The sequence below is a fragment of the Sorex fumeus genome, unplaced genomic scaffold (assembly GCF_029834395.1).
Source record: "Sorex fumeus unplaced genomic scaffold, SorFum_2.1 ptg000043l, whole genome shotgun sequence".
NCBI classification, from domain to species: domain Eukaryota; kingdom Metazoa; phylum Chordata; class Mammalia; order Eulipotyphla; family Soricidae; genus Sorex; species Sorex fumeus.
In genome coordinates this window covers 29,168,766-29,192,535 of record NW_026606100.1, presented here as the reverse complement: position 1 = coordinate 29,192,535, position 23,770 = coordinate 29,168,766, and the positions used below count along the sequence as shown (strand labels likewise).

The 23,770-nt window shown below is 46.3% G+C and overlaps 1 protein-coding gene across 1 annotated transcript in view; it reads right to left on the bottom strand.

The window, feature by feature from the left end:
- The window catches only part of ABCC2 (ATP binding cassette subfamily C member 2), a 68,005-nt gene that overhangs the window by 19,342 nt on the left and 24,893 nt on the right, over positions 1-23,770 (bottom strand). The window contains exons 8-21 of the mRNA XM_056120461.1: positions 23,362-23,528; positions 22,215-22,392; positions 19,644-19,898; positions 17,456-17,521; positions 16,412-16,549; positions 15,450-15,596; positions 13,011-13,095; positions 12,293-12,359; positions 11,505-11,631; positions 8,316-8,492; positions 6,321-6,488; positions 4,061-4,241; positions 502-625; positions 109-244 (exon numbers count right to left, since the gene is read on the bottom strand). Coding sequence (XP_055976436.1) covers positions 109-244; positions 502-625; positions 4,061-4,241; positions 6,321-6,488; positions 8,316-8,492; positions 11,505-11,631; positions 12,293-12,359; positions 13,011-13,095; positions 15,450-15,596; positions 16,412-16,549; positions 17,456-17,521; positions 19,644-19,898; positions 22,215-22,392; positions 23,362-23,528 — 2,016 coding nt within the window. The remainder of the gene's footprint in view (positions 1-108; positions 245-501; positions 626-4,060; positions 4,242-6,320; positions 6,489-8,315; positions 8,493-11,504; positions 11,632-12,292; positions 12,360-13,010; positions 13,096-15,449; positions 15,597-16,411; positions 16,550-17,455; positions 17,522-19,643; positions 19,899-22,214; positions 22,393-23,361; positions 23,529-23,770) is intronic.

Below are 23,770 nucleotides of genomic sequence, written 5' to 3'. Positions count from 1 at the left end.
AGGAGCTCAGAGCCTACAGTGCTCTTTGACTCCAAACCCCACCCACGCTCCCCGCCCTGCCTTTAGCCGTCCCCTCCCACAGTGCTGTCCCTATATTGTGGTGGTCACCTTGCCAGTTTCCATGAATTCCTTCTCAATGAGCTTTTGTCCTTTCACTAGCTTCTCGTCTTGCTTCAGAGGAGTCCCATTCTGAGTTTTCAAAGAATTCTTTAGGGACTTCCGATGCCTGTTGCTGGACCTAGAACTGAGAAGTGAAAAGCTTTCCTGAGTGCTTCCTGGGGGTCTGGCACGCAGGTGACAAGATCACCATCCCTCTGCATTCTTCAAAGTACATTCCAGGGTGACAAGACACGTTCCCCCAGAGTTCCTCCCCATTCACGGACAGAAAGGAAGAGCTGGGCCTGCCCACAATGTCCACACGCTTGGGAAAAGTCCCAGAGAAGAAAACAAACAAAAAAAACTGAGGGAGTAGAAATGGAAGTGGCTGAGTAGACCACCCACCTGCGACTGAGTGTCCTCCGAAGGCTGTTCTCTCTTTTCATGGTCAAGGAGGCCGCGTCCTCGGGTATTTCCTCCATACCGGGCATGAGGGCAGAGTCATCTTCTTCCTCACTGTCTTCATTGACTGTGAGACACAGGGAGGTTAAAGAGAGAACACCCACAGCGGGCAGAACTGTGTACCAACAACGGGACAGAAGCTTTTCCGATCCTGCTGGCCTCAGCAAGAGGACCCAGAGATAACACGGGATGGGATCATTGACTCCCAAAATACTGCTTATTAGTACAGTTACTTTTGTTTTCTTTGGCACGGGAAAGAGCTTTTGAGTTGTGGCAGACAGTCAGAAAAGTCAGAATTCCAAGAATTGGCTGACCAGAGTGTCAAGTTAAAATTCTCTTCTTGACATTCACATAAATTAGTGGAAACTCTACCCGAGGAACTGGAGGTATTCAGGTTTGTGAGACAGACTTTAAAAATCCATTATAATTTGTATGTTCAAGCTAATCCCTCATGCAGTGCCTCCTAGAACACCCCTGCTCTCCAGATCTTGCTTTTCCCAGCCTTTAGATCTCAGTCTAAATCCTTAAAGGAAAGTATGATACTGACTTATCACCAAATAGAGCATATAATAGAGAGAAACCATGTAAATCTGCATGCATGTAGTACTGGGGATCAAACCCAATGGTGTGGGTTTGAACTATCCAGTGACGAACATGTGATATTCCTCAAGAAAGGGAAATAAAAGCATGACAAGTTACTTCCCCGTTCCAAAGGGGATACTAACTCTGAAAGCAGGACCACCAACTCTGTGGGCCTGTAGATTAGAGCAACAAGCCCAAGAAGATCATCATCAAATCTTAAAGTCTAATGGAATTTAGCCAGTTAGGTTTTAGATGTTCTTGGGCTTAATGACCCCTCTAGACCTTCTGATTGTTCCCTTTCAATACGCCTGTTGATCCTATCTTGGTCTCACTGCCCTGTTTTAGAGAAGGAAATCTCTTTGTTACAGGTTCACAGATGGAGTGGAATGTTTGCCCATAACTCCAAACTCTACCCATGACTGATCTGGTTGACTCAGATGAGGCAATTAGGGGACTTTGAATTGACACGTAGAAGAGATTCTTGATAGTTGATAAGACCTGGGGGGAAGTTAAGAGGAAGGTTAATGCTTTTGGCACATAAGAAGGATGAGAATTTTACAGTATCAGAGATATACTATGGATGGAACTGTCTTCCACAAATTTAAAAGTTAATCTCCATGACCTCAGAACATGACATACTTTGGAAACAAGGTGATTGTGGATGTAATTAGATAAGACGAGGTTAGATTGGATAGGGAGGGCCCTTAACCCAAAATCTTATGTCCTGACTTTTAAAGGGGCATTTCTTTTCTTTTCTTTTCTTTTTTTTTTTATTAGTGAATCACCGTGAGGTACAGCTACATACTTACAAACTTTCATGCTTGCATTTTGGTCATACTATGATTGAGTACCCATCCCTCCACCAGTGCCCATTTTCTACCACCAATAATCCCAGTATGCCGCCTACCACCCCCCACCCCATCTCCCCCCTTCCCCACCCCACCACTGCCGCAGGGCATTCTTAAAGGGGCATTTTGAACATAGAAATGAACACCAGTGGGAAGCTGGAGAAAGAGGATTATGTGGGTTGTCTATAGGTCAAAGATTGTAGCCCAAACCCCACAGCTCCATGAGAGGCTGTAACAGATTCGTGTCTATTACCTTCCAGAGGAACCAGTCTTGTACAGCCCTTCACATCAGGTTTCTAGACTCCAAAACTATGAACCAAGACATTTATGTTGCTGCTGTTGTTTAAGCTTTGGGCCATACCCAGTGATGCTCAGGGCTTTTTCCTAGCTCTACACTCAGGGATCACTCCTACCGTCACTTGGGGGACCATATGGGGTTCCAGTGATTCAAACCAGGGCAAGAACACTACCTGCTGTACCATCTCTCCAGCCCCATCCAGTTAAGAATGCTTCAGTATAGCAGCTGTGTAGGTAAGAGATTCATGGAGTCTCAATCCGTATAGCTCACCTTGTGCTCCTGCTCTCCTTTTTATTCTACCATCTCCTGTTCTGTACCTCAAGTCCCAGAACCAATACAGCAGCCTGCCAGGCCCTATGGCATCAGAACCAATACAGCAGCCTGCCCAAGCTCCTGCCTGGAGTTTTCATGACTGCCAATGTTTACAGAAGCCAGAGCTCTCATTGGCTACTTTGAACACTGTCTCTAGGGCATAAAGAATTCTTCAAAGGGACTGTCTATCCATGGGAGTTTAGAGATGAATCTAGAAACTGAGATTAGGGTAAATCAGAAAACAAATATGATAAGAAAACTTCCAAGTTTGTAGATATGTGGCTCCCTGGACAGTAACCAGAGGATCTGATAATACAGTCTTTGCCCATGGCTTAAGCCCTAACTCCATACTGGGCAGGTATGTTTTGTTTTCTCAAAGCCAGTACATAGAATATATGAAGGCTATTAGACAGAGAGTTACAACTCCTCCTCTTTTTATTTGTTTTGTTTTTGTTTTAGATCACACATGGTGGTACTCAGGGAAACATATGCGGTACTGGGAATTAAATGAGACAGGGTTGGCTACACGTAAGGCCCCTTATCCCCTACACCATCTCTGGGCCCTAACTCCTTTCTTCCTTTCCTCCTTCCCTGGGGTCCTCCTTCACTCTCCCAGGTTGGCTCTCCATCCCTGTTGCTCCCATCCTGTTCTTTATTTCTGCCCTTTCCGCCAATGCTGTCTGTCAGACTTCCTGGTATAGAAACTTTAACCAACATGTGTTCCAACCATAGTACCTAAATATGCTCTCAACTGCAAGCTCTGGAGCTAGTCTCTTATCTGACTTGCTTCTGGAATGCCCCGGTCCTCTCCAGATAGTTCTTTCTCAGTCCTAACCTCACACCTGACATTTCCACATGATGCATACCCGCAGAACTAGGCTTAGAATCACTGTTGGCAGGATCGCAGGACCCCAGAAAACAAGACTCCATTGTTGTCCTGCACTCCATGGTGACCCAAGAGTTGTTCCATGGGAATACCATGAGACTGCCTCACTGCGGGACATTTCTCTACTTAACACATCCATGGGCATAGCGTATTCCCCCAGATCCTACTGTGAAGGCTGTTCAGGGATTTTGCAATACATTAATAGTACCAGCTTTGAGATGCTTTTCATGAGTTTGATGGAGACGGGATGGGAAAAAAGGGAAGTTGTGTCTCTGTGCTCTGGCATTTTCTTCCACAAGGCACATCACCTCACACCTCTAGTCAGTCCCTTTAAAGGAGGACCTTCAAAGACATGTCAGAGACTGGGGGGGGGGGGCTTGGGGAGTCCCCAATTTGGCCCAAGCCAAGTTATTAGTAGAGATTTAGAGTACACAAAGGCAGAATTTGTATCTCTGAAGAACTCACCTACATGCTTCACTGGCTTGGAAGCATTCAGGGGATAGGTGTGGAAATACAATTTCTATCACACCCCTCCCATCCTCACCCAAGTGCTACCCTGGTGCCTTCCTTACTCACCTGTAGCCTCTCCCTCTGGTTCTGTCTTCTTTGCAAAAGTCTTTAGGTTCTTAGCAAACAGTCCTTTCTTGGCCAATAGTGCATTGTAGGATCCCTTCTCCTGGATGGTTCCACTTCCCAGGACAACAATCTCATCCACTTGGGGAAGAAAGTGAATGCTATGTGTAACCAAGATTCGAGTCTGTAAAAATAAGAGTCATGTGTACCAACTGTCCTATGGTGACCATCTTTCTTGGCTGACTCTACAAATGAAATATTGCGGTGGGGCTTTGCCTCAAAATTCCACCCAAGCTCTTGACAGCTTTCACTTTCTCTTTCCTTCCCAGCAACACATCCCAAAACCTGACACAAGAGTAAGATGAGACTTCTGTGTGTCCACTCACATTATTATCAGGGAGCCACAATGAGGTTTGTCCTACACACACTTTCCTCAAGCCTCCCACAAAGCCAAAACTTGGGCTTAGGAATGCCACTTGAAGTCAAGACCCATCAATATAATTATCAAGCGATCAATAAATAACTAAATAAATAAATAAAACTAATCAGAGGGCTGCTTTTCTCACTAACCAGCTAATCAATGAAACTAACAGACACAAACCTCCTAGATTCAGCACGTAGAGTCACCGTGAAGTAAAACGCTGCCTCCAGCCCTTCCTGGGGTAGGAAACTTGGCATCCCTTGTATTTCTGTCTGCCCACACATGACACTGGCTACGAGAATCAGGATTCTCCCAGAGACAGACACTCACTGAGGAGTAAAGAGATGGGTCTCTGGAGCAGCCTCCAAGCCCACCACTGCCTCTTTCTCCACTTCACAGCTCCACAAGTACGAGGTCCCTCTTTCCTGGAACATCCAGGTTCATTCCTGGTCATTTTCCAAGTCTCAAATCAAAGGCAACTTCTGAGAGTCCTTTCCGGATCCCCTCCAATGGGTATTTCTCTCATGCTTTTCTGGGTTGCTATTTAAGCACACACCCTACTCATACTCCAAGATTACTGCACTACACTTGATAAGGTTCAAAGTAGGAAGCAACCAATTTTAGAGGAAAGTATACGTTTTTTACAGATATATATAGATATACATATATATCTATATATATCAAGCACACAAGGCTCAGCCTTTAACAACATGTTAGTGATCTCTTATAGAAGGGCTTAATGACCCCTGGGTGAAATACGACAATCTCCACACTCTTTCCTCTAAGGAAACTTTTCTGTAGCATTTTCAGCAGTTTTTCATAACAAACAATACAAAATATATTACTTCAGTTCTGCTTCGGTCTGGGATTGGGGTTCAGGATGGAAACATCCGAAATACAGTGGTGGGAAGGTGTCATGGTGGTGGGATTGGTGTTTGAATATTAAATGTAATATAAATATTGCGAACTACTTTATAAAATTAAAAATAAAAAAACAGAACTCACTCACAGTCAAAGAGCGGGGAGTCCACTGATGAGCTCAGGCCCAAGGATGGCTTCCTATGGGGCTGTGTGCTCAGGCATGAGCTCAACAGGAGCAGTTCCCTCCCTGCACCATCCTGCCTTCATCAGTCCAGCCGTTCTCTAACTTTGCAGCTCAAGAGTTTGTATGATCCCCTCACTCCCCAGCTCCTGCCCCTCCACACGCCCCTCAATTGGAGTTTCTGAGTAATAGTCCTGTCCTGAGAGACAAGGAGCTCTACGCTCTACAAAAACATGGAACGAACATGGATGACTCATGTCGTAAAGGCATGACATAAAGACACGCCTCTTCTTCCGAAGATGCCAAGGCTGTGGAGTTCTGAGACGGCAACTGGGAACAAAGACTAAATTATTTCACATACTTATGATTAGGCCAATGGTCAGAAAGTCCTTCTTTTGATTTTGGGATCATGCCTGGTGGTGTTCGGGGAACCATATGTGTGGTATGAGGATTTGGATCATTGTCACTGCTGCAGCCACAGGACGGACAAATGTCTTAACCTCTGGACTATCTCTCCAGCCCTCAAAGTACTTTAAAATCATAGTCAGTCATCCTAAGAGGTTCAATATCTGAGCCACAGGATGAGTCTCAAGTGACTCTTGCAGTAAAAGCCGTAAAATCCAGCCTAAGACCCTAAGTTTGTGTGGGGTGGAGGGAGGCTGCTTCAGGGTGCGGTCACTCTCTTGCAGAGGGCCCATCTTTTATCTTTACAGCAGCCCAGGAAACAAGCTTCAGACAGAAGCTGACCTAGGAGACGAATCCCCCAACCCCATGACTTTATCACTCCAGACATTTCTCACCTTGTCTTTCAACAAGCCGTGGGGACCCAAGACTTTATTGAAAATGTGCTTCCCGACATGAGCGTCCACAGCAGACAGGGGGTCATCCAGAATGTAGATGTCTGAGTTCTGGTAGGCGGCCCTGGCCAGGCTGATCCGCTGCTTCTGACCCCCACTGAGATTGATACCCTGAGGAAAAACAACGTCCATGAAGCTGGACACCAGAACTCGCCTTTAAGGAGGGTTGAGGGAGAGGTTCGCGTCAGTGAGCTATCCAGGGCTTACTATAAAGTCCTTTAACCAAACATTTCACTTTGCTTCTGACCAATCATTTTGGGCTCAATGATGACAGGAATGTTAATCTGACCATTTTCTACCATAGAATGACTCTTTTTCTTCTCAGTTGTGGTTGTGTTCTATGCAATGGGAATTTGGAGTTGGAGCAGAGTAGATTTTTTTTACCTATTCTATTTGTGGATGTAATGTCAGAATTTAAAATAGTGTCAGGCAGGGGACTAAAGAGATTTATAGCAGAAAGGCACTTGCCTTGCATTCAACCAGCCTGAGTTCAATTCCTCGCATCCCATATTATCTTCCGAGTCTGCTAGGAGTGATTTTTTTATGCAGAGCCTGGAACAACCCCTGAGCACTGCTGGGTGTGGCCCAAAATCCAGGAAAAATATAGTATCAATCATACAGCAGCTGCTCAATAAATCCAGGCTGAATTAGTGAACATCACTCCAGAGTAACATGTCTCAACTGGAGACCAGATTATTCCCCAATAGGCCCCAGAATATTATAAAAGGCCACAGGTGAAAATCATGTAGGGGGGCTCTGCATTCTTATAAGGGGCCAACTAATAGGACCGAGAGGAAAATAGAAAGCAAACAAGTTCAAAGGAAGCCACAGTCAGAAAAGGTTGAGATTAAAAAAACAAAAATAAAAAATAAAACACACACACACAAAAAAAAACCTGTGCTAGGATTGTATCTTCACTAGTTTTGCTGTTGTTGTTTTTTTTTAAGCATCTTTGAATTACATGTTCCTTAAAGACTGCTATATTCATTTTCAGTAATAAGATGGAGTAACCAGTAGTTAAACAAACTGTGTTATATTTATACACTGGATAACATAGTCATTAAAACCCTTGTTAAGAAAGACATTTGGTAACGTGAGAAAATCCTCCATAGCAATTGTAAGTACTCAAATTTGATCACTAGAACCTTCTCTGTTCATAAAAACAGAGTGGGTGCCTAGGCTCAGTGTCATCTCGGCTTCTCCACTATTCAGCCCTGGCCAGCCGCCCATGGAGACCAATCTCCCAGGCCCTCATCTCATCATCTGTCTTTTGGGTTCCATAATTTCTATATTTTTCCATGTACAATAATTTTTATTGCTGAGGAATTTTTTGTACTTGTTTTATTTTGTCAGGGGGCCACACCTGGTAGTGCTCAAGGCTTACTCCTGGCTCTGTGCTCAGGGATCGCTCCTGGCAGGCTCCAGGGACCATATGGGGTGTTGGAGAAAAAAACCAGGTCTGCCACGTGCAAGGCAAGCACCTTACCTGATGTACTATGGCTCTGGTTCCCTTTTGCTGATATTTCTTTTCCACAAAATAGAACTGTAGCACTGTCCTCCCATCGTTCATTAATTTGCTCGAGCAGGCACCAGTAACGTCTCCATTGTGAGACTTGCTACTGTTTTTTGGCATATCGAATACGCCACGGGGATCTTGCCAGGCTCTGCCATGCGAGTGGGATACTCTCAGTAGCTTGTCGGGCTCTCCGAGAGGGGCCAAGGAATCGAACCTGGGTGGGTCACGTGCAAGGCAAATGCCCTACCCGCTGTGCTATTGCTCCAGTCCACAAAATACTATGCAAATTCATGTTTCCCAGTTTGTTCCAGGGACAACCACCAAAATTGGCCAGATTTTCCCCCCACATGGATTTCTTCCCCATCCTTAAGTTTTCAGGTCACTGTGTCTTCTCCCTCCAAGATCTCTTGGGGTCCGAGTACCTTCTCTCCAATCTCAGCCATGTCCCCTCCAGGCAGCATTTCCAAGTCAGGGAGGAGGGCACAGGCCGCCAGAACTTGCTGGTACCTCTTTTCTTCTAACTCTGAGCCGAAAAGGATGTTGTCCTTGATGGTGCCATTCTGGATCCAGGACTGCTGGGGCACATAGGCAGTGGTACCCTGGATGAGGAAGGATCAGCCCATAAAACAGTATACCTCCAGAACTGCACAGTTAAAGGAGAAGGTGGCCCAAGGGGGTCTTAGATTTGAGGAAATGCAGGACAGGCTGACTGAGCAGCTGAGCTTTAGAAATGTGCCATGATATTTATTGCAAAGCCAAGCTGTCAAGAGCCAATCACTTGTTCACTATGAAAAAAAACCCCCTTCTGTGACAATCACTTTCTAGCTCTGATGCTGAAAAGTAAATGTTGACTGTTCATGCTGTTTCTAGAGCCAAGTTTCAGTCAGATGTCAACGATGGGGAGAGGTGGGTCTTCAATGATTCCATTAAAATAAAATAAATTCTTGACTATTAAGGAAAAAAGTGAGTATCCTAGGATCAACAGATGCTACCTTCTGTATCTGAGTGAAGTGACATTGAAGAGGTTCCAGGAAGTTCAATGTGGTGGAAATTGGGGACCAGATGGACACATGCAGCCAATACCATGTTCAAAGAGAGATGGAGTCTGACAGAGGCTATGTTTACAGAAGGACTCAATTATGAATTTGTAAGAAAATTTTCCCAAAAGAAGTTAGGAGGCAAAAAACTAAGAAGAAGTTAGAAGGCAGAACTGAAACCAGTGAGTCATCTCTACTGTAAATTCTCTCATTAATGATAGGTAAATTGGGGGATAGTGTTTGTATAACATGCAAGAGTCAGTTCTTCAAGCTTTTTTCAAGCATGTCAAGCATGTAAAGCAATCAGGGGAAAGCTTTCTCACTGCAAAAAGGGAATTGTTATCATAGTGTTTACAACAGTGGATGAGTATTTGTGCTTAGTGAAAGAATCTCACCCTCTCACAAAATACCTAATGTACCATTCCATATGTAATCAAGCTTCTAGAAGAGAAATAATCTATAGTGATGGAAGCTAGATCAATGATAATTTGAGGGTAGATGAGGGCTTGGGGGCTTGGAAGGCAAGCCTTGAAGGGAAAGAGGTATGTTCTCCAGGTGAAGGTGTTGGGTATGTACATATGTACATACCTTAATTAAGTCCACTCAAAATTTGGGGGGCAAGGGTAGAAGTCTGGGGACATGCCCAGTGGTACTCAGGAGCTGCTCCAGGATCTGTACTCAGGAGCAACCCTGGCAGTGCTGGGAGGACCATGAACAGTATCAGGGATTGAACTGGAGTACACAGGATGTAAAGCAAATACCTTAGCCTCTGTATTACCTCTCCAGCCTTAAGTGCATACTTCAAATCTGTACCATTTATTATATATAGCAAACCTCAATAAAGTCACAAAAAATTAGAGGTGTAGTAGTATATAAAGATAATAAGGGGAAAAGTCAAAAATCAATAGACTTGGGTCAGGGAGATGACTCAGAGGGCTGGAGGGCTTTGCATGCTGGAGCCCCAGGCTCCATCCTCAATTTATACTTCTTATACTTATCACCCAAGTACTGCCCTATGTGGGCCCCTCTCACCCATTATGTATACATATCTGTTTTGGGCGAAAGTAGTAACTGGCTACATAATTGAGAGCTTCTATAATTTCTCCTAAATTTAGTTCTCTGGGGCAGTTGAAAATATTAGTGAATATGCTTTAGAAACACATCCTCTTCATTAGAAAATTACAATTGATGATAAAATTACAATTAACTACATCAGATTTCTATATTGGAAACAAGTAGCCTCAAGACCTGCTCTCAGAGGAAGGGGGGGGGGCAGGTTTAATTGTGAAACTGGGTACAATTGGCAGAGGAGAATTGATGGTGCAGTGTTTCTATTGTTATAGCTGATACTATTTTTTGTCAACATTCTGGTTACAAAACTATGTGCTTTCAACAATTTGTTTAGATTTTCTCCCTGTGTCCTGATGCTTTTATCACACAATTTCTACAAAATGTAAGGTATTTATCCCAGAGATGCAAAAAAGTATAGTAGAAATGACATCTGCACTTGTATGTTCATTGCAGTACTATTTACAACAGCCAAAATCTGGAAAAGACCCAAGTGCCCGAGAACAGATGACTGGTTAAAGAAACTTTGGTACATCTACACAATGGAATACTGTGCAGCTGTTAGAAAAGATGAAGTCATGAAATTTGCATATAGGTGGATCAACATGGAAAGTATCATGTTAAATGAAATGAGTCAGAAAGAGAAGGACAGACATAGAAAGATTGCACTCATTTGTGGAATATAAAGTAACAGAATGGGAGACTAACACCCAAGAATAGTAGAGATAAGTACCAGGAGTATTACTCCACAGCTTAGAAGCCAGCCTCACATGCTGGGGCAAAAGGCAGCTCAGATAGAGAAGGGACTACCAAGTAAAGGGTGCTAGGAGGGCCCGCTCAGAATGAGAGATGCATGCTGAAAGTAGACTATACACCGAACATGGTGGCCACTTAATACCTCTATTGCAAACCACAACACCCAAAAGGAAAAAGAGAGCAAAAGGGAATGCCCTGCCACAGAGGCAAGGTGGGGTGGGGGGGATGAAGTGAGGGTGGTGGGAGGGATTCTGGGACCATTGGTGGTGGAAAATGGGCAGTGGTGGAGGGATGGGTACTCGATCATTATATGACTGAAACACAAGCACAAAAGTTTGTAAGTCTGTAACTGTACCTCACGGTAATTCACTAATAAAATTTTTTTAAAAGATGTAATGTATTTTAGAAACATGTGTACAGGTAACGTATAATTGACTCTACTTCGTAGTAAGACATATGACTTATGTTCTGTAGTAGACATCTGTTTGGTAGTTCACATACTCTAATATGCATATGAGAAGCACTCAAAGAGATGGTGAGGAACTTCTTAGACTCTACCCCCAGAATCTGATTATACATGTTGATGGGGCAAACCAACCTACAATTGACAAGTGGACCAGATGTCTCTAGCAACAACCAACTATGGGTTTCAGAATCTAATTTTCAGTGCTTTCTCCTAGATGGGAAAGCAACACGGAGCAGCCCTTACTGAGTGTCCAGAGCCTCCTTGTGCCCCGGCATCTCTCTCACCTTGATGGTGATGTGTCCGTGGATGTGTTCCATTTCTCCCAGCAGGGCTGATATCAAGGAGGATTTCCCAGAGCCAACAGAGCCCACCACAGCCACTAGCGTGCCTGGCATAATGTCCAGATTCACACTGAAAGACAGAAGTATATTTGCAGGGGATGAGGGGAGTTATTCCAGAGGAGTTACTTCTGGATTCCTGTGGCACATCTGATAGTAGGAGATTTTCCCTTAAGAGTGGACAATTTATCCTGGATACAAAAGACTCTGAAGCACGTGTGTGTGTGTGTGTGTGTGTGTGTGTGTGTGTGTGTGTGTGTGTAAGTGAGTGTGTGTGTGTGTCTGAGAGTGTGTGTGTATGTCTGTGTGTCTGTGTGTGGATGGGTAATTAGGAAGTGGAGGGAGCTTTAGATCACACCTGAAAATCCCCTGGCTCTGTGCTCAGGGGATTAACTATATTCTGTTCTTGGAATTAAACCAGGATGGACTCATGTAAGACGTGCTTGCAGACACCCAGGCCCCCGGCCATGCCTACATCCATCCATCCACCATCTAGAGAACACAGGTTCCCAGCTGACCAAGCACAGGCCCTGAAGGAGAGTCAGTTGATAGTGCAGTTACTGGAAAGAGACTTAGGAGTTTTGCCCTGAGCTCTCCCTCTGGGGTTTACACTGTTGTGTAACTGAATATGTCTATATAGCACATTTCCCTGTGTCCCAATATGTGGAGTTTCCCAATAACAGGACAGGACAGGGGAATCCAAAGCACATTGGGATTGAAAGAGAGCAACTCACTCTCGGATGGTGGCTTCCATATCCTGGCCCCAGGAAAAAGAGGCCTCGGAGAACTGCACGGCTTTGTCTGTTAAGAAAAAGGCCTTTCTTTTAGTCAGCTTGGAGAGCCCCCATCTGTCTGTCTGTCCACCCTCAGCACTCCTGGGCCCTCTCTCTGCTTTCTCCTTTGCTCCGGAGACCAGCTCTATCATTGTGGGTTCTGCACTAAAGGAAGAAGGCAAGGGAATGCTCCTGGATTGAGGCCAGAAATTGTCAGCAGAGGGCATCATTTTGGATTCAGGAACCCGCAACCTTTCAGCCATTCCAGTCCCTGGGCTTTGAGGCACGTTTCCAGGCCCTGGATTAGCTTGATTCCTGCTAGAGGTCTACGTCCATAGATAACTAGCTCTCCGCGCCCTGACTCCCGCGTAATCTCTGCTCTCTGGGAACCCCCTGAGCTTTAAGCCTCGACCCTTCAAGCCTGCTAACCTTCCCAGGCTGCACACTGTGTTGCAGCTTGACTTCTGCTCTCTGGAGCCTTGGCAGGACTCCCTGTGGGTTCTCAGATCTGCTGAGCAACTTGACCAAACAAACGGCACTAAGTGAGAGATGGTTTCACTGAACGCCGGCTGTGGGTTCTAGTTCTCCCTTCCTCCCGCTGGCTACTGCCTGCCCCTGCAGTGCCAGCCTGCCCTGTGCTGACTCCCACGTTCTGTAAGTGGTTTCCACATTCATTTACCAGAACTTCTGTCCTTTCGGATGGCTGAGGTGTCCAGGTCATCCCCTCCCAGGTACTTCTCCAGCCGATCCGTGGAGACACTGGCCTGGACAGGACACGAAGGGGCTCAGAATCCCAGAGGCAGTGAGCAGCGCCAGCGAGGGGAGGGCCCGAGTGTGAATATGGACACAGGTCCTGGACCCATTAGACCTGGTGCTCAGAAGGGCTGCTCACCACAGCTGGCACTTCCCATTCCCCATCATACCCCTCCCTCACCACACACACACACACACACACACACACACACACACACACACACACACACGCAGAGTCCAGAGTCCCCCTCAGCCTGGGACCAAACCATTCTGGACTGAGAGAAAGGCAGGTAGATGCTTAGTTTAACCCCTCAGAAAACTTAGCTTGGGGGACTGACTGTCCAATCTCTGGGCCTAGTTCCGGAGACTGTCCCTGACTGTCTCTAAGACAAAATACTCACTTTGCATCTGTAATTGGACCTGCCGTGCTCGTCTTTCAGTCTGGAGCCCAGGCCTTGATGACTCCCGCAGTGTCCTAATGGAGCCACTGCTCTGACCTTTTCATGTTTTGAAAGGTCATGCCTTTTTCATTTTTCCTTTTTGGGTCTTATTCAGCAATCCTCGGGTGCTACTCCTGGCTCTGCACTCAGGAATTACTCCCGGCGGTGCTTGAGGGACCATTTGGGATGCCAGGGGTCGAACCCGGGTTGGCCGCTTGCAATGCAAACACCCTACCCATTGCACTACCGCTCCAGCCCCAGTCATGCCTTTTCATTGGCCTCCCAAGTGGTATTCAGGAGACCTGGGCCCCACCAGCCATTCTCAAACTATCGGGCTAGGGGCCCAATACAAGGACCCAAGGATGGAGTGCTGCTTGGGCCCTGTGGTAGAGGTATGACCCCACCACCTTGGCATGCTCCAGGAGACTCCAGAGCCACACCTGGCAGTGCTGAGGCCTCTAGGGCTGTACCCAGCAATGTTCAGGGGACGTGTACCACGGGTCAAAACGGGGTCAGACAGTCTATGCAGGCCCTCTAACCACTGCTCTGTCCTGCCTTTAAAGAAAAGTAAACAGGGGCCATACCACCAGTTCTGTGGGAGAGCGCAGGACCTGGGACCAAAACCAGAGTCACACACACACTAGGCATATGTTCTACTCTGGAGCCACATCCCAGGCTGCTGTGGCCTTTTGAGAGGAAAAGGCCCTGTCACCACAGCATCCAGGACCCACCACAGCGACTGAGCTGATACCACAACTGAACTCACCACGGGCAGACCCGCTGTGGTCCTCTAGACCTGGAGAACCTGGAGGGCTTCTAGGGGCTGTTACAGGGCCCTTTTCCTGGAGCTCCCTAATTGCTGGAAGCTGCTGACAGTTTCTCCTCCTCACCTCAGGGCAAACACTAGTGCTTCCACTTCCACTTCCCACTGCACCACCCTGCTTTCCTGCCAGGATAATACCTCAGAAATGGGGTCTCCCACTGGGTCTTTTGTCTTCTGACCCCTTTGCTCTTTGTGTGAAAGACTATTGGAATCGCAAAGGAGAATGTTGTTTTTAGGTCTACCAAACTGGCTGTGTTCCCTCATACCCTCTAGGTGGGGAGGCCTTGTCCTAACTCCATTTTCTGTGGTCTGAGCTATGTGGGGCAAGACAGCTGACTTGGCATTCCCATGGCATGCCATCCGCCAAGCCACCCGCTGCTTTGAGAGAGTCCTCTGGAGATCGGGACCTGATTCAGTTCAGTGACCAGGCTAGGTTTATTTGGACCCAGACTATCCCTCAACCCATCCAGGGCTCCTCAAATTCAAATTAATTTTCTCACTGCATAAGGTTTCCAAATTGGCTTTTGTTTCCCCACCATATGGCTTCTCTCCTTTTGTACAATATTCCTTGGTGCTAGATGGATGCCTTAAGATTAGCCTTAGGGAAATGTGGGAAAAGGCTGGGAGAGGAGGTTTAAAAATGTCCCAGCTACCAGAATTTTTCATCAGCATCTTCCTCACTGTGTCACCAGCATCTCCTGTGAGGTAGATGATTTCTCTGTTCTGTTTTGTTTGGGGGCCACATCCTGCAGTGCCCAGGACTTACTCCTGGTTCTGTGCTCAGGGCTCACTCCTGGCAGTGCCTAGGAGAATATGCAATGCTGGGGATCGAACCCAGATGTGCCACGGATGAGGCAAAAGCCTTAGTTATCTTTCCGACCCCACCTCTGAGGTAGATGGGATGGGCCTGGCTGGTCAGGTCAACTCAGATGTTTGGAGATTTTACAAAGATTAAACCACTTGGTCCTCCCGAGACAATTTCTCTCACTGAAATTGTCTGAAAGTTTGACTGCAGAAGTTAGACAAGAGATACAAGAAGTCAGCCATTCTGGAATGCCAGGCTTTGGCCCAGTGCCCATGGGCAGTGCAGGCTCCCACCTACCTGGAGCATGGAGGAGATCACCATGGGCAGCATGCTGAGTGGGAAGCGCAGGATGTTGAAGAGCGTGATGGAGGTGAAGGCCTTCTCCGCGTCCAAAACATTATTGCTGTCTACCATGACGTAGACGGAAAACGTGATCACAGACACCTGCCGGGACAGGGCTGTGAGCAATTGTTCCTGAAAGGGCTCAAGCATCCTCAGGCTACGTGGAGGGACCCAGTGTATCAGCGATTAAGAAGTCTTAGAAGGGCTGGAGAGATAGTACAATGGGAGGGGCACTTGCCTTGTATGCAACTGACCTGGGTTTGACCCCTGACACCCCATATGGTCCCTGAAGCCTGCCAGGAGTAAGCCCTGAGGACCACCAGGAATGGCCCAAAGACGAAACCACAAAAGGCTTAGACAAAATTTCCATCTCCCCATGAGAGATGAGAAAACTAAGCTCTCAAAAGAGGGATATGTCTTGTAGGATCATCAAATCCATGACTGGCATTAGTGGGACCAGCGTTTGGGCTTCTTGGCTCCTACATCATCATTCCTTCTATGAGAAAACCAACCTGCCTCTTTAAAAAGTTAAGCATCCCTCCCTGGCAAATCATGTCTAGAATATGCATGTGGAACATTCTGGGAGCTGTTTTTGTGCCCTTCCAATGAGTCTCAGGGGATGCTCTAAGATCTAGGCTCGGGTGTCACTCTCTAGTAGTCCATATGGTGCTGGGGATCAAACCTGAGCCCCCCGGATGCAAAGCACATGCTCACTTGAGCTCTCTCTCTAGCTCACATCCTAGAAACTTTCTCTGGTGGCCAGAGAACCAAACTGTCTATGGGAGTCCAATTAGAGCTGAACGGGCACAAGATTGGAAGAACAATTTGGGATAAGGACAAGGGGCATTATTCTCTGGATATGGGGTAGACCTTTCACTTCCAGAATCCAGTTCATCCCTGAAATAAGCATCACTCACCAGGACGGGAGTGAGGTAGAGGAGGAAGACCATGACGGACTGCAGCTGCCCGTATACCAGCAGGTTCTTGAGTTCTTTCTTCCGAAGATTGTGCACTTGGCTTTTGAACGAAGGTTCCCAGGCAAAATATTTCAAGATCTGATAGGAGCGAAAAGAGAGCAACTTAAGTTGTGGCTCCAAGAAGTCACCAGGGGTATCTCATGCACCCAAATTTTGAGATACGCTCACTCCAATTTGGGGAGGTAGAAATACAGACTATGAAGTGTGATTGCAGATAGGTAGTTTGCATTTGTTGACAGCTTACTACTTACAAAGCATTTTATACCTATTGTATTACATGATTTTTTTCAAGTACATACTTTTATTTAGGAATGATGAGAGATGACTTGGGGGAGAGAGAATTCCAGAAAGTCAAAGAAGAGAAACATGCATTTGAGCTGGGATGTGGGCTCCAGAATGTCACTTAATTCTTTTGACAACCTAACGTGACCGATGGACTTGCTTTCTAAGGACTGCGAAGTGGCCCATACTGGACTTTTAGAACTAATGTGGGCAAGTTCTGGGAAAACTAGAGACAGTTTGCTCCCTTGTTCTGTCAAATTACTGTCTCCACTTAACCAAAAGAGAAAGAGGCTGAGGGAGACTCGTGTGCTTGCCCAAGAACCAAGGCATCTGGGACTCAAATGAGGTTTATCTTGGCATCTCTATAATATTAGCAAAAAAAAAGGACACCCACCCCAGCACAACCAGTGTGATCCAGGAAGTCCTGAATGAACAACACAGGGTGCAAGCAGCACCAGAGCACCCTTAGGCCCTAGCATTGCCCCCGCACCTGACCTCCAGAACACCACTTGGGAGCTGAGTTTCAAATGAGGGCCTGTGAGGGACTATCTGAGAACTAGGAGGCTTGGTGGGGAAAATGAACGGGGAGTCCATGACACAGCACAGGCCTGGAGCAGAAGCCACCAGCGAGCACTTTGTCCAGGCTAAGAAAGCCACCTCCACTGACCCCACACAGAGGGCCACCTGTGCCCAGCATCTCACCTTGATTCCGTTGAGCACCTCGTTCATGATCTTCAAACGTTTGTCTTTATTCTTCATGTTGCTTACCTGCAGGAAGGAATAAAGCAAAAACAAAGCACACCCCCATGAGTGAGGACCCAGACCTGCTGCAGATGTAGGTGTTTTTTTTTTTAAATCTTTTTGGTCCACACCTGGCAGTACTCAGGGGTTACTCCTGCCTCTGTGCTCAGGAATTACTCCTGGTGGTGCTCAGGGGGCCATATGGGATGCTGGAGATCAAACCTAGGCCAAACGTGTGCAAGGCAAATGTCCTACTCACTGTATTGTCACTCCCGTTCCCAGGTGGAGGCCTTGAAGGCTGCCAGTGGGGAAGCAGGGGGGCGCCACTGAGTCTCTCTGAGCTGGGATGTGCTGAGCTCAATTCTGAACTTGCAGCCTTGACCTGACTGTGTCCTCTCCCCGCCTTTCCCAGGTTCGCTCCTGCCCCCTGACCTTGTCCTGTTCCAAGCTCAGCACCTTCTACAGAGAACTTTCCCACCCAGGACACCGAGCAGACACCAGTGCTGGCTCTCACGCCACACTGCCTTAGTCTCAGTGTGGTCCTTCCTTGGCAGGTTTCTTCTTTGCCTTGGTTTATGACCCAATTCTTTACCCTAAAGAAAATGTAAGATTTGGAGGCAAAAAGCAAAATTCTTGTCTCACATGCTCTTGAGTGCCTTTCCACCTCCCACTCACTCCCATAAAAGTAGGCCAAAATCTGGAAACAACCCAGATTGTTGTTTCCCACAGCCCTAGAACAGATGACTGGTTAAAGAAACGTTGATACATCTACACAATGAAATACTATGTAGCTGTCAAGAGAGATCAAATCAAAAGAGAAACCAACAGACTGGATAGACATGGAGAGTATCATGCTAAGTGAAATGAGTCAGAAAGATAGGGACAGACATAAGAAGAATTGCACTCATTTGTGGAGTATAAAACAACATAACATGAGGTTGACACCTAAGGATAGTAGATATATGGGACAGATAGATTGCTCCATAGCTGGAAGAAGCTTGCCTCATGAGCAAAGGGGAGAAGGCAGCTGCTGGAATAGAAAAGGGATCACTAAGAAAATGATGGCTGTGTTTGCCACTCAATGCCTCTGTTGCAGACCACAACACCCAAAAGGAGAGAGAGAACACAGGGGATTGCCCTGCCACAGAGACAGGGGGGATGGGGGGATGGGGGTGGGAGGGATATTATCCATGGTGGTGGAAAATGGGCACTGGTGGAGGGATGGGTATCTGATCATTGTATAATTGAAACCAAAGCACAAAAAATTGTAAATCTACAACTTTAAAAAAAATAAAATAAAATAAAGGGGAAAAAAAATGATGGCTGGAGGGATCGGTCGGGATGGGAGATGTGTGCAGAAAGTAGATAAAGGACCAAACATGATAACCTTTCCGTGTCTGTATTGTAAACCATAATGCCCAAAAGTAGAGAGATATTATGGTGAATAATGTATGCCGTGGGGGCAGGGAGAGGATGGGAAGTGGGGGAGTGTTACCGGGGATATTGGTGATGGGGAATATGCACTGGTGGAGGGATGGATGTTTGATCATTGTGTGATTGTAACCCAAACATGAAAGCTTGTAACTATCTCATGGTTATTCAATAATTTTTTTAAAAGTAGGATGTATAATAAATATTGTAAAGATAATTCTTTGGTACCATCTGAATACAAAACAAATGAACACCTAGACCATGAAGTCTACTCAGCCATCCTGTGATTTGTGGCAGAGTCAAGGACCGGGAGCCCTGCCACCGGTGGAAGTAAAGTGGATAACCAGGATATGGGTAGTCTGTTGGGTCTCTGAAGTGACTGCCCTGCAAGGTGTGTTTGGGTTGACAGATGGAAAAACAGCCATTTATCACAGCTTCTAAGAGCTTGGTGGAGCAGCGTGGAGAAGCTGTAAGCAGATCTCTGGGGTAACCCTGCCCTCTGCAGTCCTGCTTTCCCACGAGACACAAATGAAAATCAAACATATAAATGCTAAGTAGGGTTGGAAGATGAAAAGGGAAGCTAGGGAAAACAAGGTGCATTTGGGATGGTGGAAAGTCTTTCGTCAGCTTTGCCCAAATTCCCACAAAGCCTTAAAATATAGTAAGCAAAGACCTTAGAATTTGAATAAGATACACATCCCAGAGTGATTTTCTTTACCTGAATAGCCCGATTCTTGGACACAAGTACCCCGTTAATTGGGATCAGGAGCACCATCATGCCCACACCAGCTAAGATAGAAGGTCCCAACTCTCTCCATAGGAAGAAGATGGATAAGACAATCTGCAGAACATTCGACCACAGCAGATGGAGGAAGCTGGTCACATCCATGAGCTTCTGGGCATCTACAGACATCAGATTCACAGTCTCTCCAACGGTGTACTGCCTCCTGGCCTGGTTGGATAGGGTCAGTGCCTAAAAATAAAGATTGGGCCATGAGCAAGACCAAGGATACTGGCAATGAAACAGGAAGTGAGAACACAGTGGAAGAATGGGCTCGAAAGTAACACAACTTCTCAAGAACTGTGTCTTCATGCCTCCAAATCTCTCTCTCTGTATTTTGTTTTATTGGTTATTTGGGCCATACCTGTCAGTGCTCAGGGTTTACTTATGGCTCCATGCTCAGGGGTCAGCCTGGCAGTGTTCAGGGGACCATGCATGGTTGCAAGGGTTCGAATCTGAGTCTACTGGGTGCAAGGCAAATGCCTTAACCCCTGTACTATCTTTTCTGGCCCACTGCCTTCAAATCTCACAGTGTTTGTTCATTCCTTTTGTGGGGGGTTTGGGGGAGGGCATGTCCACCCTGCCCCTACAAATACACACTTTTTTTGCTCAGAAAACTTCCATGTTTTTTAGATGGGACTTGTTCTTTGTAGATTTCCCTGACTCCAAGTTTGGGTCCTACATGTTCCCTAAAATCCTGTGTCAATACATTCTTAATAGTGAACTATACTTATTTCTCTTTCCTTTTTTTCCTTTTAAAAAATTACCATGGAGAGCCAGATCAAGAGTACAGCAGGTAGGTGTTTGCCTTACACATGGCTGACCCAGGTTCAATTCCCAGCATCCCATATGCCTCATCAAGCAACTCCAGTTCCTGAGTACAGAGCCAGGAGTAATGCTTAAGCATCGCTGGGTACAGCAAAAAAAATGAAACAATGAAGAAAATAAAATTACTATTATTTGGGTTGCATGTTTGCCATAGTGTTAATATTTATGGTCTTAATGTAAGTGACTAGACCCCTCACACCAAAGGCTCAAGGCCCCCCACCGCTGTCTATGTTACTTCTAGTCCACGTCTTCATTCCTCCCACCCCTTTCCTGATTTAGTAATCTCAGTTTTGTAATCCAAGAAAAATGGTATGCCAGAGATAAATGAGGTCATCTGGTAGTTGTCCTATTCCCTTTTGACTTATTTCACTTAACATGATGACCTCCAGTTCCATCCAAGTTGCTGGAAACTACAATAAGTCATCCTTTCTTATAGCTGCATGTTATTCTATTATGTATATATACTGTCACTTCTTTGTCCATTTATGTGTTGAGCATTTGCGTCATTTCCACATCCTGGCCATTGTACTAAGCACGGCAGTGAACATAGGTATGCACGTATCTATCTTTAATTAATTTTTTGTATTTTGGGGATAGTAAGAAGTAGAATTGTTGGGTCATATGGAAGCTTTGTTCTTATTCTTTTTTTGAGGGGGGGGTCACACTCAGCAATGCTTAGGACTTACTCCTAGCTCTGCATTCAGGAATTACTCCTGGCAGTGCTCAGGGGACCATATGGAATGCTGCAAATCGAACTCGAGTCAGCCGTGTGCAAGGCAAATGCCCTACCTGCTGTGCTATCATTTCAGCCCCACTGTTCTTATTCTTTTGAGTACTCTCCTTTCTTTGTACCATAGAGGCTAAAACAGATGACAGTCCCACCGACACAGGATGAAGTTTCCTTTTTCACCACACCCCCACAACTCTGGTTGCTTCCAGTCTTTTTGCTACGTTCCATTCTCACCAGTGTGAGATACTATCTCGCTGTTTTGATTTGCATGTTCCTGAAAATATATAATGAATAACACTTATCTATATACTTACTGGTCATCTTGATGTTTTCAGGGAAGTGTCTAATCTCTCCCCATTTTTGATGGGATTATTTTTGTTGTTGAGTTTTGTGAGTGCTTTGTATATCTTGGAATATTAGCCCTTCTCATTATCCCCTCTGTAGAGTGTCTTTTTATTTTGGACTGAGACTTTCCTTTTTTGAGGGAGGGGGCACACCAGGCAGTGCTTTGGACTTGTTCCTGGCAATGCGCTCATGAATCACTTCTGGTAGGGATTAGAGCCCCATGCAAGACTGGGCTCACACACACAAAGCATCTGCTCCAGCTCCTCAAGCCATCTCACAGCCCTGTTTCATTATTCCCTCCCTCTACCGGTGATGAGCTCTGTAGGGAGAAGGGAGACACCTGTCTATCTCATTACTAATCATGTAGCACATAGCACAAATCTTTAAGTAGACCCCACACACACGCACACACACCAGTATCTATGCACGCACTTTGCCTATTTTACTTTCCAAAGAAACTCATATAGAACATAGTCTTGGTCAAGATTAAGCATGGAACTCAATGATCCTTCCCATTAGATTCTCCCCCTTTCCCATCTTGGAATAAATGTTCACATTTTCTAAGGGTTTATTTTTTGGGGGGTTAGGGGCTGAAATAATCTCACCTTCTTATAGACAGAAGCCAAGATAGTTGTCCGCACGTTCATACCCAGCATGAAGCACAGCTTAAAGTATTTCTGAAGACAGAGAGACTGGATGAGGGCCACGGCGAAGAAGAAGATGGAATAGAGATAGCCTATCCAGCTGTACGCGGCAGGGTCGCTTGCGAAGGAGATCAGCCACCTGTTAGATTGAAACCAAGTCGGTGATGCCCTTCTGGCCCTCCTGCTCCGCAGGAACTATGGGCAACCCTGCTGTCACCCCCGAACCATCAAAAGTGACCAGAACTCTCCAAAGCCTTTGAGAGACTGAGTTCCTTAGTCATTCCAGGACTCTTGCTTCTGCTGGAGGATGGGCAGGAAGAGCCTGGGTGAATGACCCCCAGGGCAGTGAGGGGTACAGGAATAAATGCCCCACAGAGCTAGACCACTGCTTTGGTCCTGTCTACCCTGACCCCCTGGGAAAAGAGTCTGTGTGAGACAATTTGATTTACTCCCAGATGGTACCAGCCTGAAAAGGAACAAGGGTTTTTCTCCAAGCCGAGTCAGAGGAACTTCCTCTGGAGAATCATTCATTCACTCACAGATCCTGGGCAGGTTGGGAAGTCTTTAAGAGCCCTGAGTGCTATGACCACAGAGAGAAGGGCAGTAGCTGCCCGGTCCCAGACTTCCCTAGGGGGCTGCTCACTTCCAAGGTTCAGTGCAGAGCCATTTGGCTTAACAGGAAAGAGCTCATAACAGGAGTCTGGCTCTCTAGGAGCAGAGGGATGTGGGAGAGAGGGGGACCAAAAAACACTTTGGACACCTGGAAAGTGAATCCCGCCTTCAGAAACATAAAGGTAGAAGGTGAGAGGAGATAATGAGCATTTTGTTTTGTTGTTTTGTTTTGTTTGGGGGCTACACCCAGCAGTAGTAAAGCTCAGGCTTTACCCCTGGCTCTGCATTCGGAGGTCATTCCTGATGGTGCTCAGGGGACTGTCTGGGGTGCCGAGAATCCAGCTGGGATTGGCCACATGCAAGGCAAGGACCTGAATTGCCCATAGGAGCACTTTTTTAAATGGAGATTGAGTACTGAGCTTCTGCCTTCACACTCCAAGACAAAACAGAACGTGGCAGAGGTGGCCCTGCAGGTGGTCGGAGGCCCAGGACTCACTTGAGCAGCTGAGGATTCAGAAACATGAGCAGGTCGTGCACAAGCTTCAGCAGGAAGGACTTGAAGAGTGTCATTTTGAACGTTTTGAAGAGAGCCTTGACGAGCCAGGACTTGGGATAATCTTCTTTGCTCCCAGAAGCCTTCTTCTTTTTCTTTTTAGATTCTTCCTAGATACAAAAAGGAAAACCAGCACATTGAACTGGAGCCCGGGAGACTTTGTCCTGCACACAGCAGCCACCCTGAGCCCTTCTGGGTACCGGTCCTGGTCAGCTCACCACCCATCCTCACAGCTGCTCACCCTGTGCCCTGGTGTCCCTGCCAGCTATTCCTGAATCCATCAAAAGCACCACACAGGGCAGAAGTCTGGGTAAGGGAGAAAGGGGCAGTGACCCCCCGCAGACTTCCTGGA